General features: G+C 37.3%; 1 protein-coding gene across 1 annotated transcript in view; it reads left to right on the forward strand.

Annotated features, from left to right (window-relative positions):
- Nucleotides 1-17,489, forward strand: part of Glcci1 (glucocorticoid induced 1) — a gene marked incomplete at its 5' end in the record, with an annotated part of 52,307 nt that overhangs the window by 19,809 nt on the left and 15,009 nt on the right. The window contains 3 exon segments of the mRNA XM_013516043.1: nucleotides 7,306-7,422; nucleotides 12,423-12,575; nucleotides 16,445-16,655. Of these exon segments, the coding sequence (XP_013371497.1) occupies nucleotides 7,306-7,422; nucleotides 12,423-12,575; nucleotides 16,445-16,655 (481 nt within the window).

The raw sequence follows: 17,489 nt of genomic DNA on the forward strand, positions 1-17,489 counted from the left end.
ACATATACAGAGGAATAAAGAAGTGTGGCATATACTCAGGGAAAAGAAACAGACAGTACAAATGGTCTCTTAAGTGTCTCCATATGTTGGTTTTAGCAGACAAAGACATCAAAACAGCTATTATAAGATTTTCAGAGAACTAAAGGATACCATGTTTAAAGGATTAAAGGGAAGTAAAACTACAGATACTCCATAAAGTATTTCCGTGAAGAGATGTTTATTCAGCAAAAGATTCAACAAAAGTTTAGACCTAAAAAGGACAGTAACTAAAATTAAACATTCACTAGATGCGCTTGACAGTAGCTTTGAGGTGGCAGAATAAATCAGTGACTGTGAAGACAGATCAATAAAATTTATGTTGCCTGAAGCACAGGGGAACTGAGAAGAGAAAATTGAAGAAAAGTCAAAAGAGCCGTGGAAGCCTGTGGCACAGTAGCATATCCGTGTACATACAGTTAGTGGGAGACCCTCAGTAGAAGGGACAAAGTAGAGCAACAGTCAGTAGAAAAGAACAAAGAAAAATAAAAGTAAATGTCTTAGTGATTTTCCTGAGACAAAATACCCGACCCAAAGGTAAAGAAGGAAAGGTTTAGTTCGCGCACAGTTTGTAGAGGGTTCAGTCCATAGTCAGCTGGCTCTAAGGCAGGGCGACGTACCAAAGAAACGTCACTGAGGAGAAATAGTCCATGGTGTAGCAAGCAGAAGGCAGCAAATAACAAATAGCAAGCTTCCCTTCCCCTGATCCCAACCAGGCTACCAGCCTTTCGGACGATGCCACCTACACCCAGGGAGGGCCTTTCCATTTCCACATCCAGAACTGTGGTAAACCAATTGATGAACTAATACAGTACCACACACCCTTAATCCTAGCATCACACTCCCTTAGATTCACCCAGCTCTGAAAAGCCCCACCTATGAACACAGGAAACTCTGGTAGGATCTATAGATACAAGCCATAACAATAACACCAGACAATTTTCCAAATTTTGTTTAAAAACCTGTAGATTCAAGAAGCTGAGGTGACCCCAATAGGAAACACAAGGCCAGTCGGTGCATGGTAAACTGTTGAAAACCCAAGGTGCATACAGAACCTTGGAAACTGAAAGAAATGTCATCACACCTGGAGGCACTTATTATCTGTAACAGCTAAGTTTCATCAGAAGTAGTAGAGACCCACAGGCATTGCTGAAAGAAAAAACTGTTCTGCAAGTATTCTGAATCAAGCAGAACAGGTCTACCAAAGTGAAAGTGAAAAAAAAAAGAGATTCCCAGATAAACAGAGATTGAATTTCTTGCCCTTAGACTGTTTTATAAGAAAATCTTAATCCCTGAGAAAAATTGAAGCATACTGGGAATTGAAATATGTCCCAAAATATTAAAAAAGTGTCTAACTCTTTTGCGGGGTTTATAACATAAGGGTGAACTATATATGACAATAATAGCATAAAGGAAGAATGAGGAAAAAGACATGTATTGGAGTATAGTTTCTATTTTATTTGAATAATTATTTACTTTAAGCTTAATTGGGATAAACGAAGATGTATGTTATAATCCCTAGGGCAGTTGTGAAATTGCTAGGAAAATAACCACAAATTGCAATAATACCAGAGGACTTAAAATTGTATACTAAAAAATATCACAAAAGAAAGTAATAAAGGAAGAATGAAAAAACTATGTAACAAATGTAAAACAATTAGCAAAATGACAAATCTAAATCCATTCATATTGCTAATTGCATTAAATGTGAGTGGACTAAACATTTCTACTTAAACCACACAGACGGACAAACTGGATAGAAAGGTAACACTCAGCTACATGCTACTTGTACCAGGCACACCTTAGATTCAAAGATAAAAATAAGTTGAAAGGGAAAAGATGGTAAAGTATGTAAAGAAGACGGTAGGAATGAAAAGGTGGGAGTAGTCGTATTAATAAGCCATGCACAATAGATGATAAAAACAAGCAGTTTTGAAGGCATAGAGACATTTCATAATGGTGAACAGGTCAGCACATAAGGAAGACTAACGATTATTAATGTGGTATAAATGTTTATACATCTAACTGTAGCATTCCCAAATGCCTGCAGCAAAAACTGTTAAGAGAAGAAATAATAGTTCTACAATAGTAATTGGAGATTTCAACATTCTATTCTCATTACTGTGCTGAACAGCCCTGTAGACAGAAAGTCAGCAAGGTGACAGACAACTTCAACAACATTACCAGCCCCCTTGACCTAACTGGCATCTAGAAAACTCCATCCAGTGACACCGCAATACATCTTTACAAGCGCATGTGAAAAGTTTTCCAGGTTGCAGCATATTCAGGGGCATAAAGCAGGTCTCAGGAGATTTCAAAATACTGAAATCATGCAGCAGAAATTATGTTTTAAGAAGATCTTAATGTAAAGAACATAAACAAGTTACTCCTTTGTTTTGGTTCTTTTTTTTTTTTCTCCGGTACCGGGAACCGAACTCACGACCTTGCGCTTGCCAGGCAGGCGCTTTGCCGCTGAACTAAATCCCCAGCCCCTGTTTTGGTTCTTAATTGCCTACCATACTGTTTGTATTCTGCCATCTGCTACTGGTAGAAATTAGTTTACTCGACAGTGCATCTCTCTCTGTTCTTGGATCGGCAGGTGTATTTGATTCCGCTGGTGGACACTGATATTTTCTTCTTTTTTTTTTTGTGGTACTGGGAGAGCAAACTGGGAACACTGGGAACTACAATAAAAATTTTTTATTTTTATTCACAGAGTTGTCCAGGCAGGACTCAAATTTACAATCCTCCTGCCTCAGCCTCCTTAAGTGCTGGGATTACAGGATCACTACCATACTAGATCTGATTTTCTTTTAACTAGACTGCAGAAACTGTCTTTTGAGACATTTGATCTTTTTGAATGTTAAAGTTTGTCATGTATTCCCCCATTTCATATAAAAGAGAGTAACAGCTTGAGATTGATAACTTCCCAAACTTTATTTTCAGGAAGAATTAGTTGGGTTAATATCTGTAGGAGTTGTTCAATGGAGAAGGGATCTTAGTTCAGCTCTTAGCAAATTTTTTCATTCCCGTTTGTCCTTTTTATAATCGTTTTATCTTTTTGTGAGTTGCTGCTTTGGTTCATCAGGCTGTATAGAATGGTGGTTCTGTTAGCTTTGCAGTACTGACACAATACCTGAGATAATCAATTTAAAACAGAGAACAGGTTTATTTTGGTTCAGTTTTAAAGGTTTCAGTTCACGGCCCCCTGGCCCTATTGCCTTGGCCTGTGGCAGCGTGGTGTCTTGGCTAGACTACGTGGTGGAGGTGGCATGTTCACCTCATAGTGGCTGAGAAACAGAGTGAAAGACAGCCCTGGTCATTGTCTCAGTTACTTTTCTCATGTTACCTGACGCCCAGAATTAAGGAAGAAGAGGTTTGCTTTGCTTACAGTTTATTTAGCTTACAGTGTATGGAGGTTTCAGTCTATAATCAGCTGGCAGCAAGGCAGGATGGCACATGCAGAGGGCAACAATTCATGGCTGTGGAAAACAGCAAGAACAGCAAGAGCAAAAAGCGGGAAAAACAAGCCTCTTTCCCTCCCTTACAGTGTACCTGGCTATCCGCCCACGCCACCTCCGTACCCTCCTCTTGCACAGGCTCAGGGTGGATAACAGAAAACACGGGAGAGCAGGAAGGGCACCTCCTTTCACTCCAGGATGTAGAACTGCTGAGTCACTTAGCCAAGCCGCTAGACTCCTCAAGTTGACCCAGTGTATCAGCCACAACAGTCTTGATCCCAAGATCCCCTCCCAGTGACCTAACAGGCAGACATAGAGAGGTACTGGCGAAGTAGGAGAGGAAACCGCAACTTCCTTCGGTCCTTCCTTTGAGAGACACCTGTGTGTTTGCCTTTCTTTGGGTTGGGGTTGGAGCAAAGTGGTAGCTTCAGAGAGCCATAGGGCGCTTCACGCAAAAGGAGAAGGAGTATTCTAAGCAAAGGCTGGGGGCAGGGTATTTGCCTTGCGTGTTTCTGTGTAGGTCCGCCCTTTGCTGTAAGTGACGCGGAACCGCCTGTATTCTGAAGCAAAGGAGGATTTTATGGCATAGTAGTCTTTTTTTATTTTAAAGAGAATTAAAAAATAATAAAATGAGAAACGATATAAAATTTCACTAGACAAGATGATAGGAATTCAACAATGATTGTTACATTGCCTATTGTCTTCAAATTAGTTGTTCAGATTACCACTTATAAGCATGCAAAATTAGTCCCAAAAATTTAAGAAGAAAAAAAAATTAAGCATTGGCTCTTCCTTTCAGTGGGCCAATAGAAATCAGCAGTACAGTTAACCCTGAGGAATGGGTAGAAAAGATGTGATATTGTTATACACTGGAGTATTACTGAAGTATAAAAACAAATCAACTGGAGGCTTTTTAGGTAAATGGATGCAGCTAGAGACCATACTCAAAAGTGAAATAAATCATACTCGTGTGTGTAAACATCATATTGTGTCCCTGGTGTAAGAACCTGAAAGAATAAATAAAAGGGGAAAGGTACAATAGATACTGTGGGAAAGAAACTGCTCAAAGCATAGCAGTCTTTCCATTTCACGTACTTTTAGAGTAGAACATGCCATGTTTTGAGTACATCTGTTTAGAAGATGCACTTTCTTCTTACCCTGATGTCTACTGAATTGTAAACAGATTGTTCCTCCCGCTGTACATTCCAGTGTGAAAAGCTATGAGGTTGCATTGTTCAAGTTGGTATTCCAAGGAAACTATGGGATGTAATACAGTTTATGCATTTTGCTTGCAACAGTTTGTTAAACCTACTTGGAACAAAACTTTTCTGGTTTATTTTGATGTTTCAGAGGCCTTAAAAATAGATTGATTAAGATGTATCAATGTTAAAGTTAGTAATTAGATAATTTATGTATTTTTAAAGACTTTTAAAAATGAATGATTACAGCTTGCCTCAATTAATCGGTAAGCATTCTAGGCTTTTCTACATAAGCTCCTACCAGTGGTGAAACACCACTAAAGGATCATTAACCTTCAGAAAACACTTAACTTTATACCTCTATCCTAATTAAGTAACCTGTATAATTTGAAATCCTATTTACTTTTTATCATAGAAAATAATCTTTCTTGATGTTTAATGATTACCTACTAATTTTGACTCTTTCTTATGAAAATTAATGTTCTCTAGAAGAAAATTGTCATTTTTATACAGAGTAGGGAATGCAAATATTAATATCATTGTATTCGTACATCTTTTGCAAGGTCCATAAGCTTCAAAGAGCTTTAAAAAACTGAAAAAGGGCTGGGAATATAGCTTAGCAGCACAGCGCCTGCTGGCAAACGCAAGGTTGTGAGTTCAATTCCTGGTACCAAAAAAACCCTTAGTAATACAAATAAAAATAAAAAACAGAGTCTAAAGATCTTAATATAAATAGTGCTTAATTTCCATGCATATTGTTTTCCTTCTCTTTGCCATAGGTAGAAATTAGTTTCCTGAACAATCCACATACTTTTCTCTTGAATATTTATAGGCTTTCATAATAACTTTCTCCTACGTTTTTTCTTATCATGATTAAAGGTATTTAGATAATTTCATTATTCCTGATATTTTTACAACATTTCTCTGAGAAAATCAGTATATTTTACAGAATTTACTTCTTGTTTATATGTTATCTAGTAGGAAACATAAAACTGGGCTCACTGTAGGTGTTGAAGGAATATTTATTGGTTAGTGCTGTTAACTTTTCTATAAGGAAAATAATACTGATATGAAATAACTGCCCCCAGATTGCTAATGGTTTCTTTATTAGTTTGTTTTCTGGTGATAGAACAGAATGCTTGAGGCTGGGTAATTAAAAAAAAAAACAAAACACTAAGTTGATTTAACTTATAGTCTCATGGCTGAAAGTGTGCACGGGACAGGTTACCCTATCAGGTTTGCCCTCTGGTGAGGGTCTGTTGGTTGTGTCCCGTCATGGCAGATGGCACTGTGGCTGGAGGATGTGAGAAAGGGTGAAACTACATGGAAGACAGGAATTCAGGAAGCCAGTCTTGCTTTTTTATGACAGCCCTTGTAACCCTAACCAGGGTCCAAGAAGAACTACATTGTTTCTGGAGACACTACCGCTAATGACCTAATCACATGCCCCATAGCACCTCCCACATGGTTGTGTCTTAAAGGTACCAGTACTTCTTTGTTTGGTAGGTACCAGTACTTCTTTTTTTATTTTATGAAAAAAAAACAAAACAAAATTTCACTAGGAAATAATAAAAAACAATAGGTAATACACTGTGTATTATTATCTTCAAAGTAGTTAGAGCACCAGATGTAGAGAAAAAGATTTTCTTTTACAAAGAAGCAACAAGCCTACAGAGTGGGAAAAAGTTTCTGCTACCTCTTACTTGGACAGAGGACTAACATCTAGAATATATAAAGATCTCAAAAAAATTAAGACTCTTCAAAATAAAAGATCCACCGGTTCTTAACATCATTACATTGGGGACTAAGTTTCCAGTTCATGAACCCTTGAGGGATACCCATAAACCGTATCTGTACCTTCGTGGTTTTCTTTAAAATGCTCAGGATGTTTCTTGCTCCTATGTAGCACACTTAAAGTAGATTTTATATCACCTGAAATATGTAATTAGTTTAATGAGTTCCAGGTCATATTATAAATAATGACTTTTCTATTAAACCTGGGAGCATGACTCACTTAGGAGAATATGTCCTACATTGTATTTAGTTTTTAAAGCTGTATGGTTAAAGGGTAATATACAGTAAGACATTAGATGCTAATAAGTTACTAATACTGTACCACCTTGATTCTCACCATCTTTGAGATTTACAATTCTAAAATGTTCAGTAATTGATAAACCTGATCGTGATCATTGTTTTATAAGACAAGAGTTTAGAAAATAATGTGGTCTCTATTTTGAAGAGGTCAGGTTTGGCTTTAATCAGTAAGCACCTGAAATACTGTTCTTCACTTTAAAAAATGTGTTCAAAAGAAAAGTACTTCTGCCAGTACGGTACAAAAGCAAAATCAACGGTAAGCTGGGGAAATTTGCTCTCTATATTTACCCAGAATGCTGTTCAAATTCATAGCAGTGGAGCACTTGGGACATCTGTTTATTCTCATTTTCAGTAGGCTTAATTTTAAAAATTTGAAAAAATACATAATTAGGATAAAATGTTATCTGTCCTTAAAACTTTTGAGCAGAAGTCATTTATGAATTCAGATACCGACGGCAAGATCTTTTAAAAATGGTGTTCACTTTCGTTCTTTCTTCTCCTTCGCTCTCCCGAAGCAGATTGCCAAACTACGGCAGCAGCTCCAGCGCAGCAAACAGAGCAGTCGGCACAGTAAGGAGAAAGATCGACAGTCGCCTCTCCATGGCAACCATATAACAATCAGTCACACTCAGGTAGGCTGGCCACATTCTTGCTGTCCACATTTGACTAATTCCCTCTAGTTCATTATGGAGGCAGAATGAATCGTTTTAAAATTACAACAAAACCTTTAGCTCTGTCACAGTACTACTGTTTGTTAAATTGTTGTAAGAAAAATTATTTAAAAGCTAGATTTTTAGTCGTCTTTAACTAACAGATGTGTTCTGAAGGATAATAGCGAGCCTGAGCCGAAATCATACCTTGTGCACTTACTGGAAAATTAATCTTGCTGATGGTTCCTTAGCTCATCTATTTCTGTATCTTTTTATATGTCTTGTATCTATTTTTGCTAGAAGAAATTGAAGATTAGAATTTTTGTTTCCCCCCAAACGTATACTAACATATCCCATGCGACGAAATTCGAGAGATGCTGCTATAGACCAAATTCATTTACAAATGTTGATATAAATCTTAGTATTCTTAGTATGCCGAAGACACTGTAGCAGAAGAAACCCAAGCAGCGTATCCAAACAACCCAATTAGGTTTCTTTCACAAGAATAAGAATGATTTAGGGCCTGGGGATTTAGCTCAGCGGCACAGTGCCTGCCTGGCAAGCGCAAGGTTGTGAGTTCGATTCCTAGTACCGGAAAAACAACAACAACAACAAAAAAGAATAGTATTAGGAAATGTATTAATTTAGTTTGTTATATTAGAAAGTCAAAGTAGAAATTATATATTTTATTTTCTTGATGCTGAATCACATGATAAGACTCAAGATGCATTTGTGATTTAAAAAAAAACTTTTAGTAATCTAAAAATAGGATATTCCTAATATGACTAACTTCAAACCTGAAGGACAATATCAGTAAAATATTGGCAGCGTTAGTGTTAAGATAAAAATCAACACAGATGTCTGTAATTACTGATATTTTAGACAAGTCGGTAAAAAAAAAGATCGCTGTTTGCATATGATGTATATTTAGAAAATCAAAATGAATTAACCAGACTTTTAAAACTAATTATAGGATTGCTAAAATAAAAAATACTAGCAACACCAAGTGTCGATGAGGATGTACAACAAACAGAACAGCCACACATGGCTGATTTGAACCCAAAGGGGTACGGCATGGCAAACAATTTATCATCTTAAGTTAAACATAAACTGACCATGCAGGCCAGAATTTCTACCTTTTGGTGTCTCTCCAGGAGAAGTAAAGCCGTTCGTCTGCACAAACACTTGCACATAGATGTTTTTGGAGACATTTATCACAGTAAAGAAAAAAAAAGCAAATAAGTATTCATAAACTGGTGGTGAGCAGGTATTTCACATACCTGTACAGTGTAATACTGTCCAACAGTGAAGTGGAAGGAACAGCCCATACATATTACAACATGACTGAATCTACAAAACATGCTAAGTGTGAAAGATGCTAAGAGCCAAGGGATACATACCGTGTGACTCGTTACCTTGAATTCCTCAAAAGGTGAAATTATTGAAACAAAATACTGGACTCCAAAAAGCCCTTAGGGAATTTTTTTGGAGTGATAGAAAGTTCTAAATGTGACTTGCGGTTAGTTGGGTGATTGTTTATGTTCAGCAAAATTCAACTAACTGCATACTTTAAATGTGATGATTTTATTGTATGTCAGACACACCTCATCAAAGCTTCAAACCAGCGCATCTCAGACATTTGAAGTGAGAATTCACCCACACCTCCATTTTTCTGCCTAAGCTGACAGCAGTAGTATATAATTATTGGATTTATTTCATGCACTGTCTTTAGGAATACATGCATTTGTGTAAATGGATTGACTTTTGATTTAATAAAATACATTGTTACACAGTGATTCAAATTTATATTTAATTTTTATCATGTGGCTATGTTTATAAATGTATTTCCCTATACATACATTTCTTTATTTCTTTATTTTTATTTTTTTCCAGTTCTGGGAATCAAACTTACGACCTTGCACTTTGCAGGCAGGCGCTGTGCTGCTGAGCTAAATCCCCGGCTTCCCCCTATACATACATTTATAGGTGAAATATAGTCTAAAATCTGCTTTAAAATACTCCAGCAACCGAAACAAAATCGGTGTTTAGATGACAAATTAACGAATATTGATAATTTTTGAAGCTGGCTAGGACAGCCTCCATTCATTATGCTGTTCTATCTAATCGTGTTTATGATTGGAATTTTACATAATAAACAGGGAAAAAACTAAAATTTAATAAGATGATTAGACAAAATATAAAAGTACAAAAATTGTGTTTTTTCTTACACTAACAAAAAGTTTTTAAAAAGAAAAAAATATAAAATGCCTGCCATTAAACTTTTAAAAATGCGAGCTCTGTGTGTTTATTGAAGATATAAAAAATAAATTAAAGATAAAAATGGGAAGTCTTAATGTTAATGGATGAGAAGATAATTTCCAAATAGCAGTTTACCCCAAATAAATGCACAAATGAGGGATATCATATATATACATATATATATATCCTTTGTAGATGAAAAGGGCACCAAGATGTGGAGGGGAAAGGGAAAGGAAGGGGAATTAAAAAGAATTAAAATGTGTTACGTACCTGTACCAACTCCCTGCAACGAGTGTAGTCATTACCTACTGCGAACATATACTAATAAAGAATGTTTAAAAGATAGCACCTTAAGGAAATCGAATACAGAACCCATAAATAAATGTCAGGGCAGTTGGACTACTATGTTTGTAAAAAAAAAAGTACTAAGCTCTTAACTTCTCTCAGTATCATGATTGTTTTAATATTTTAATTATGAAAAGTCATAAAATGCTAAAAAATATATATATATATTTGAGCCTGTAATCCCAACACTTGGGAGGCTGAGGCAGGAGGATCACTGTGAGTTTGAGGCTGGCCTGGGCTACAAAGTGAATTCAGGGCCAGCCTGAAGTGCATAGTAAAACCCTGTCTCTAAAAGACCAAAAAAAAGAAAAAAAATGTGTGTGTGTGTGTGTGTGTGTGTGTGTGTGTGTGTGTATAATATTGAAGAAACAGCATATGTGTGATAAAAAGTTAAAAGTTCAGTATGACAAAAGCTGATGTATAGTAACAGCTTATTAAAGGTGTCAGTTCACACAAAGCAGAGCATAGAATGGGATTGGGAAATGCTAACGTGCTGACCGGGAATTAGCAGTCCACCTCATTACACGTTATATATGTCAACTTGAATCATTCAGTGTAAAATGAGACCATGGATTGTTTTCTTCTTTTGACTTTTATTAGTACATGTTTGCAGTATGTGATGGTACCTGCATGTAACACACTTCAGTGCCCTTCTTTTTTCCCCTCTCTCCACCCACATTTTATTTTTCCAGCATCAGATTCAATTACTTATCTTCTAAGACCTTCTAAAATTACCTTACCGTATTATATATAGATTGAAAACCAGACTAATAGGTCAAAGCACCTATAAGACAATCGTTCTAAGTCAAGGTGCAGTTTTAGATACATTGTCCTCGCTGGATCACAGTCTCTTCATTTTTATCGTTTTTGCTGTCATCTTTTACTTCGTACTTTATCCGTGTGTATGTCGAGGTTTTCGTGTAAGAGGAGCCACGCAGTAGTTAAGTTTGTGTGGCTGGGTTATTCCACGTAACATTACGGTCTCAGGTTGCATCCATTTTCCGACACATGACTCAGGTTTATCCGTCTTTATGGCAGAGCCGTACTCCACTGTGTATGAACACCATATTTTTTTATCCATCCATCTGTGGATGGACATAAAGGCCATTTCCAAGAGTTTTAACTATTATGAATGGTGCTGCTGTAAACATGGGTGGGCAGACATCCCTGTGGTGTGGTGTCTTTAACTCTTTCAGAAAGATACCTAGAACAGGAATGGCTGGGTCACATGGAATTTCTAGTTTTAGTTTTCTGAGGAGTCTCCATGCTGATTTCCATAGTGCGTGTATCAGTTTGCAGTTCCACCAAAAATGGGGAAGCGTTCCTTTCTCCACACAGCCTCACAGATTGTTTTAATTTTTACCTGCTAATCTCTGTTTTGCTCCTGCTGTATAATTTTCTTGAACATCAGAAGGGCCACCAACACTTTCGGTAATCCCTACATCAGAGATAGTTAATGTTTAAGAATGTTGCTAAGGAGTTTTGAAAACACCCTTACATTTGTTAAGTGAGTGTTGAATGTAGCATAGTACTGTCGTGACATTACTTAATGATCCAGTAGGCTTATTATTATTATTACTATTACTCTTGGGAATTGAATGCAGGGACTTTGTGTTGAACTTGTCCCCAGCTGCCTCCCCTCCCTTTTAAAATTGTATTTTGTGACAGGGCTCAAACTTGCACCTGCTAGAATATGAGGATCATAAACATATGCCACCATGCCCAGCTTAGGCTTTCTTAAATACTTGACAGAAGGGAAATGAAAAATACTAAAAGATAGTTGTCACTATATAGGAAACAAATCTTTTAAATGGACTTGGAGAAATGTGCAGTGGAGTCACATAATAGCACATCATTTCAACTGCTTTTTCAGTAAAACAAAACATGCACTAAAGATTCTGTGTGGCGTTCTGAACAAGTGCACATTGGAGTTACCCTTGTGTACTTGCATAAAGAGATTCTTCAGGGATTGTTGCGACTGACACGTCACCTTACTTTAGAACAGTGGTGGTAAACCTATGGTGCCCATACTACAGCATTCTGATTGTATCGCTGGGAGCTCTAAAATGCTTGCCATCCCTGCTTTAGAACGTACGTGTGTGTGTGTGTGTGTGTGTGTGTGTGTGTATGTGTGTGTGTATCTGTGTGTGTAGCAAATTATTATTATATCTGAAGTGTCAAAAACAACCATTCATTGACTTCTGATTTTATTTTTTTTGGTGGTGCTAGAGATTGAACCCGAAACCTCACACACACCGCTCAAGGGTTCTGCCACCGAGCTGTATCCCCAGCCCCTCACTTTTTAAGATGTGCTGCGTTCTTCGCTGTTGATTGCTTTGATCACAGATAACTTGACACCGCTTTCTTTTGTCCCATAGGCTGTGGGATCGAGGTCAGTCCCGATGCCACTGTCAAACATATCAGTGCCAAAATCATCAGTTTCACGTGTGCCCTGCAGTGTGGAAGGAATAAGTCCTGAGTTGGAAAAGGTGTTCATTAAGGAAAATAATGGGAAGGAGGAAGTGTCCAAGGTAAGGGTACATGGGATATTTGAGTCATTTTTCTTTAGTACTATAAACTCTGGGAGGCTGAGGCAGGAGGATCGCTGCAAGTTTAAGGCTAACTTGAGCTACAAAGTGAGTTCGAGACCAGCCTGAACTGCATAGTGAGATCCTGTCTCAAAAAAAAAAACAAACAAAAAAAAGACTACTACAAACTCTCAAAGTATGTTTTTGGTAACAGCTTCTAGGCAATAGAGTTTATATACCATATAATTTACCCTTTTTGGCATACAGTTTGGTGATTTGTAGCATATACACAGACTCACACTGTTATGTCAAAAACGAAGCAGTTTTATGACCCCACCCACACCCGTACGAAATTTCATACTCTTTGGTATTCATCCCTCATTTCCCTCTTAGCAGGTCCCATGCAGATAAATCCCTGACCTACTCTCTGGGTCTGTGAATTTCCCTGCTTCTAGATATCTCACATAAACAGAATCACACACCATGTGTCCTTTTGAAACTCACTTTTTTCACTTAATACAGTGCTTCTAAGATTCATCCGTTTATACTGTGTATCAGTATTTTCTTTATTGCTGAACAGCACTTAGTTTTACAAGTACTTAGTTGTATTTTATTTATCTAGTCATCAATTGATACGCAGTTAGACTATTTCTGATTTTTGGCTGTTGTGCCTAGTTTGCTATGAACACTTGTGTCCAAATTTTCATGTGAATGTAATGTTTTCATTTCTCTTGGGTGTATGCCTGAGATTGCAATTGCTGATGTCATATCTGTGTGTTTATTTTTTTGTATGGAGAATCAAACTCAGGACCTTGCAATTGCTAGGTAGGCGTTGTGCCACTGAGCTGCTCCCCCAGCCTCTATGTTTAAGCTGCTGAAGGGCAACCAGATTGTTTTCCAGAGTGGGAAACCATTTTACATTGCCACCAGCAATGTGTGAGCGCTCCAGCTTCTCTGCATTCTTGCAACACTTACAGTTATGTCTTTTTTTGGTTATAGCCATCCCAGTGGGTGTGAAATGGCATCTCATCATGGTATTGATTTGCATTTCCAAATGGCTAATGATTTAAGCATCTTTGCGTGACCTGTCTCATTAAGCTTCCTTAAAGAAATTTGTATTTAGATCCTTTGCTCCATTTAAAAATTTTTTTTATTATTGTCGTAAGTGTTCTTTCTAAAATTTTTATGTTATACATACAAATTCATGTCTCAGATACATCATTTGAAAATAGAAAATTCTATTCTGTCCATTATCCTTCTTCCTTTTAATTTTTTTTAATTTTGTGGGAAAAGAAACCAATTTAATAACAAAATAGTAAGAATAACAGTAGCTGGGGCTGAGGATTTAGCTCAGCGGCACAGCGCCTGCCGGGCAAGTGCAAGGTCATGAGTTCGATTCCCGGTACCGGAAAAAAACTAAAAAAAGAGTAACAGTAGCTAACACACTGTGGATCATTATCTTCAAAGGAGTTGCTCAGAGTAGATGACATTCTTTGAAGAACTTTTAATTTCGATGGAGTCTAATTTATTTTTTTTTCTTGGTTGCTTCTACTTTTAATGCCATATCTAGGAGACTTGTTTACTCCATGGTCGTAATGATTTACTCCATTTTTTTCTAAGAGTTTGATAGGTTTAATTATCACTTATATTTAGGTCTTTGACTCATTTTGAATTAATCAGTATTAGTTTGTAAATTTCCTCAGTTTCATGTCTGGACACTATGGCATACGAACATTATATTTGACTGTATTTTAAAAGAGATACTATGAAGAAACCTACCGCCTAATTCTTTTTCGTGCAGCTTTGAAACTAAAATATGATTTAATGTGTATCAAATGTGTGTGTAATCCTTCAAATAATGTGGAAACTTTTAAAGTAATTTAGAGTTCGGTTATTTTTGTAAAATAAAAAATTTAAAACTTCCTTCTAATTCCTAGTACTGATTAGCAAATATAAGTAACATATATTGGTTCTTTCTTTTTTTTTTTTTTTTTGGTACCGGGAATTGAACTTGGGAGCTTGCGCTTGCCAGACAGGCGCTTGTGCTGCTGAGCTATATTCCCGGCCCCCATATATTGGTCCTTATATTGCCTTTGTAGAATGCAATGAGTCCTTGTTTGAATGTAAATAATTTAGAAATTTTCTGTATGGACATTTGGATTGTTACAGGCACTGCTCTAGATGGTGAAATTGTTTGGTCAAGGCATTTTTACCTTTTAAATATTGGTGAATATACCAAATTATCCCCTGAAAAGTTGTAGCATTTCACACTTAGATATTGCAGTTAGGTTATTATATTATGTTGTAGAGGAACCCTTTGAATGTCATAGCGTCTCTTAGCTGTTACTGTAGTTCAAATTCTTAAACTTTTTAATTTGCAAAGTGATATATTATTCTTTTACTGATTGCCAACATTGACACGAATTCATTAAAGTAATATTTTGTCAGAACATGACCAGGTAAATTAATATTTTTCGTTTCATTCCTCAAGTGAAAAGTTCTTCTGTTTTGTTTACAAAGTGTACTGATACTGAAATAACTGAAAACTCTGTAGGGCAGTAGTCATTGTCAGATCATGGGGGTGGTGTAGCTTTGGATTAGCAGCAGTGCGTTGCGTAGGTAAGTTTTTTACTCAGTAGTTTCACATTTCAACTTCCGCTTAAGCCACTTATTATAGAAAATAATAAAACGTTTTGAATCTTGCCTAGTTTTACCATGTTCCGTTTCCTCTCTGATGGTATGTATTTCTGAAATTGCTGAAATGACAAAGCTCAGAGTAAAAACAGCAGACTTAATGAAAATAAATTGTAAATAAACTAACATACTGGTCCTTCTAGAATTGCAGCCCTAAGGATATTCTAAATTATTTAAGAAAGAACGTACTGTGTAGACTTTCCTTGTCGATGGCACCTCATGAGCATGCAGGTGAAGAGAGTGAGTGAAATCTGTTCTTACAACAGCAGCGGAGGAGCTGGGTTCTCATGTCACTTTAGCTGTGTCAGCGGGAACTCTGACTTGTAGGTTTCTTGCTTGCGAAAACAAGACACTGGACTGGTGAGCTTTGAGGTGCCCTCTGGTCTGACATAGATGCTTATAATTTCCTTTAAATTTCTTCTTTTTGACCCTGGGTCTAGTAGCGCACACCTCTAATCCCAGCACTAGGAGCCTGAGGCTGCAGGAACTTTAAGCCAGACCCTGTCTCAAAAACAGCAAAAATGAACAAAAATTTCTTAGTTTTGCCATCTTAGAACAATGCATTAGAACCAAGCAAAATTATGAGTAGTTGTACTTAGGTGGGTACCAAATTAGTAAAATTGTTCTGAGTTATATTAGTACCCTCCATTGAGTAGTAATACAAAATACCAGTTGATTACAAATTTGGGGTATTGTAAAGGAAATAGAAAGTAGAGTCCTGTTCTTGGCTTCTAGAAAATTAAAATTAGCAAATGAAAATATACCTGTGAAAACTTCTTTTTTTTTTTTTTTTTTACCAGAAGTGAAAGTGATTGTTTTGGCCATTCAGTGAATTCATTCAACAAATGTTTATTAGATGTCTGTGCTACACAGAGTCCTAGGCATTAGGGATGGAACGTTCGACTCCTGCTGTGCATGAGAAGTATTTTAGAAAGTTCTAACCTGTGAATTTATACAGGAAGCCACAGAATTTTTTTTAAGGCAAACAGTTTTATCTAAAAGAAACTTTTAGTTCAAAAGTATGCCCAAGAACCAACTTAAGAACTTGGTGTCCTTATTAGCTGAAGAATAAATGATGGTGGGGATAGTGACGGTGTCCAAATGTGAAGGCGCAGCGTGTGCTTTCGGTGGGATAGAATGTCCACAGTCACCCTGTGTGCGATGGTCTCCTCTTACAGCCTTTGGACATACCGGACGGTCGGAGAGCTCCACTCCCTGCTCACTACCGGAGCAGCAGTACCCGAAGCATCGACACTCAGACGCCCTCCGTGCAGGAGCGCAGCAGTAGCTGCAGCAGCCATTCACCTTGCGTGTCCCCCTTTTGTCCTCCGGAGTCCCAGGACGGTAGCCCTTGCTCAGCAGAAGATTTGCTCTATGATCGTGATAAAGGTGAGAGTGGAGGCATCCGCTTAGCTAGAGGGTTTGTTGTAGGGTCTGCTCATTATATTTCTTTATCTTAGATCATTGCATCATTTTTTCTTTTGTTGAATGACATAAAAGATTGGTTAATCTAGCTGTGTTTGTTCATTGGTTTCACATTACCCCTTCTCTGTGACTCTCACAAACATCTTCCATAAATGTGTCAGAGAAGCACAGCGCACGGTTCCAGCAGCCACTGAAAGCTGCCGCGTGGGGTGTGTACAACTTCACCCGAGCCTTTCCCTTGTTACTGTCCGGGGTTAACGATGGTTATGGGAGAGTTACTATTTCTCGTGCTTAAAGTTAGATTTCCTCATCAGTGATTTTGGAGGGAAGACTTTCTAAAAAAATTTTTTTGGGAAGAATGATTACATTTTTAGCCAAGTAAATGTAGTTTAATAAGTACCTGTAGGACGTGAGAACTGTTCCGTTATGGTGTGTAGGTTAACCGTTAACAGCTGCAAAACTCTGGGTTTTCTTCCTGTGTGCCTAGTTCTCTTGGTCTGTTACCAGGTGTTTGCTCCCTACTGTACTTGTTTCCTTGAATTTCTGACCCTCTGAGACCTGATTCTAGAATGCAGTACAGATTGTCCGACCGCACCTTTCTAGTTGTTGCCAAAGAAACACTGAATATTTTGTTTTATAACACTCGTACTGCTTCTCACCATGAACAAATCAATGACCATAAAAATTTTAAAACATAGAAAAGCTGGCATTTACAAAATCGAATGGGATTTTTATGTTCCTCATTCTGATTTGACTCCTACTGTTTATGATTTTATTTTCAGACTTTGTGTATATAAA

Source organism: Chinchilla lanigera, unplaced genomic scaffold, assembly GCF_000276665.1.
Source record: "Chinchilla lanigera isolate Chin_1 unplaced genomic scaffold, ChiLan1.0 scaffold00031, whole genome shotgun sequence".
Taxonomy (NCBI): Eukaryota; Metazoa; Chordata; class Mammalia; order Rodentia; family Chinchillidae; genus Chinchilla; species Chinchilla lanigera.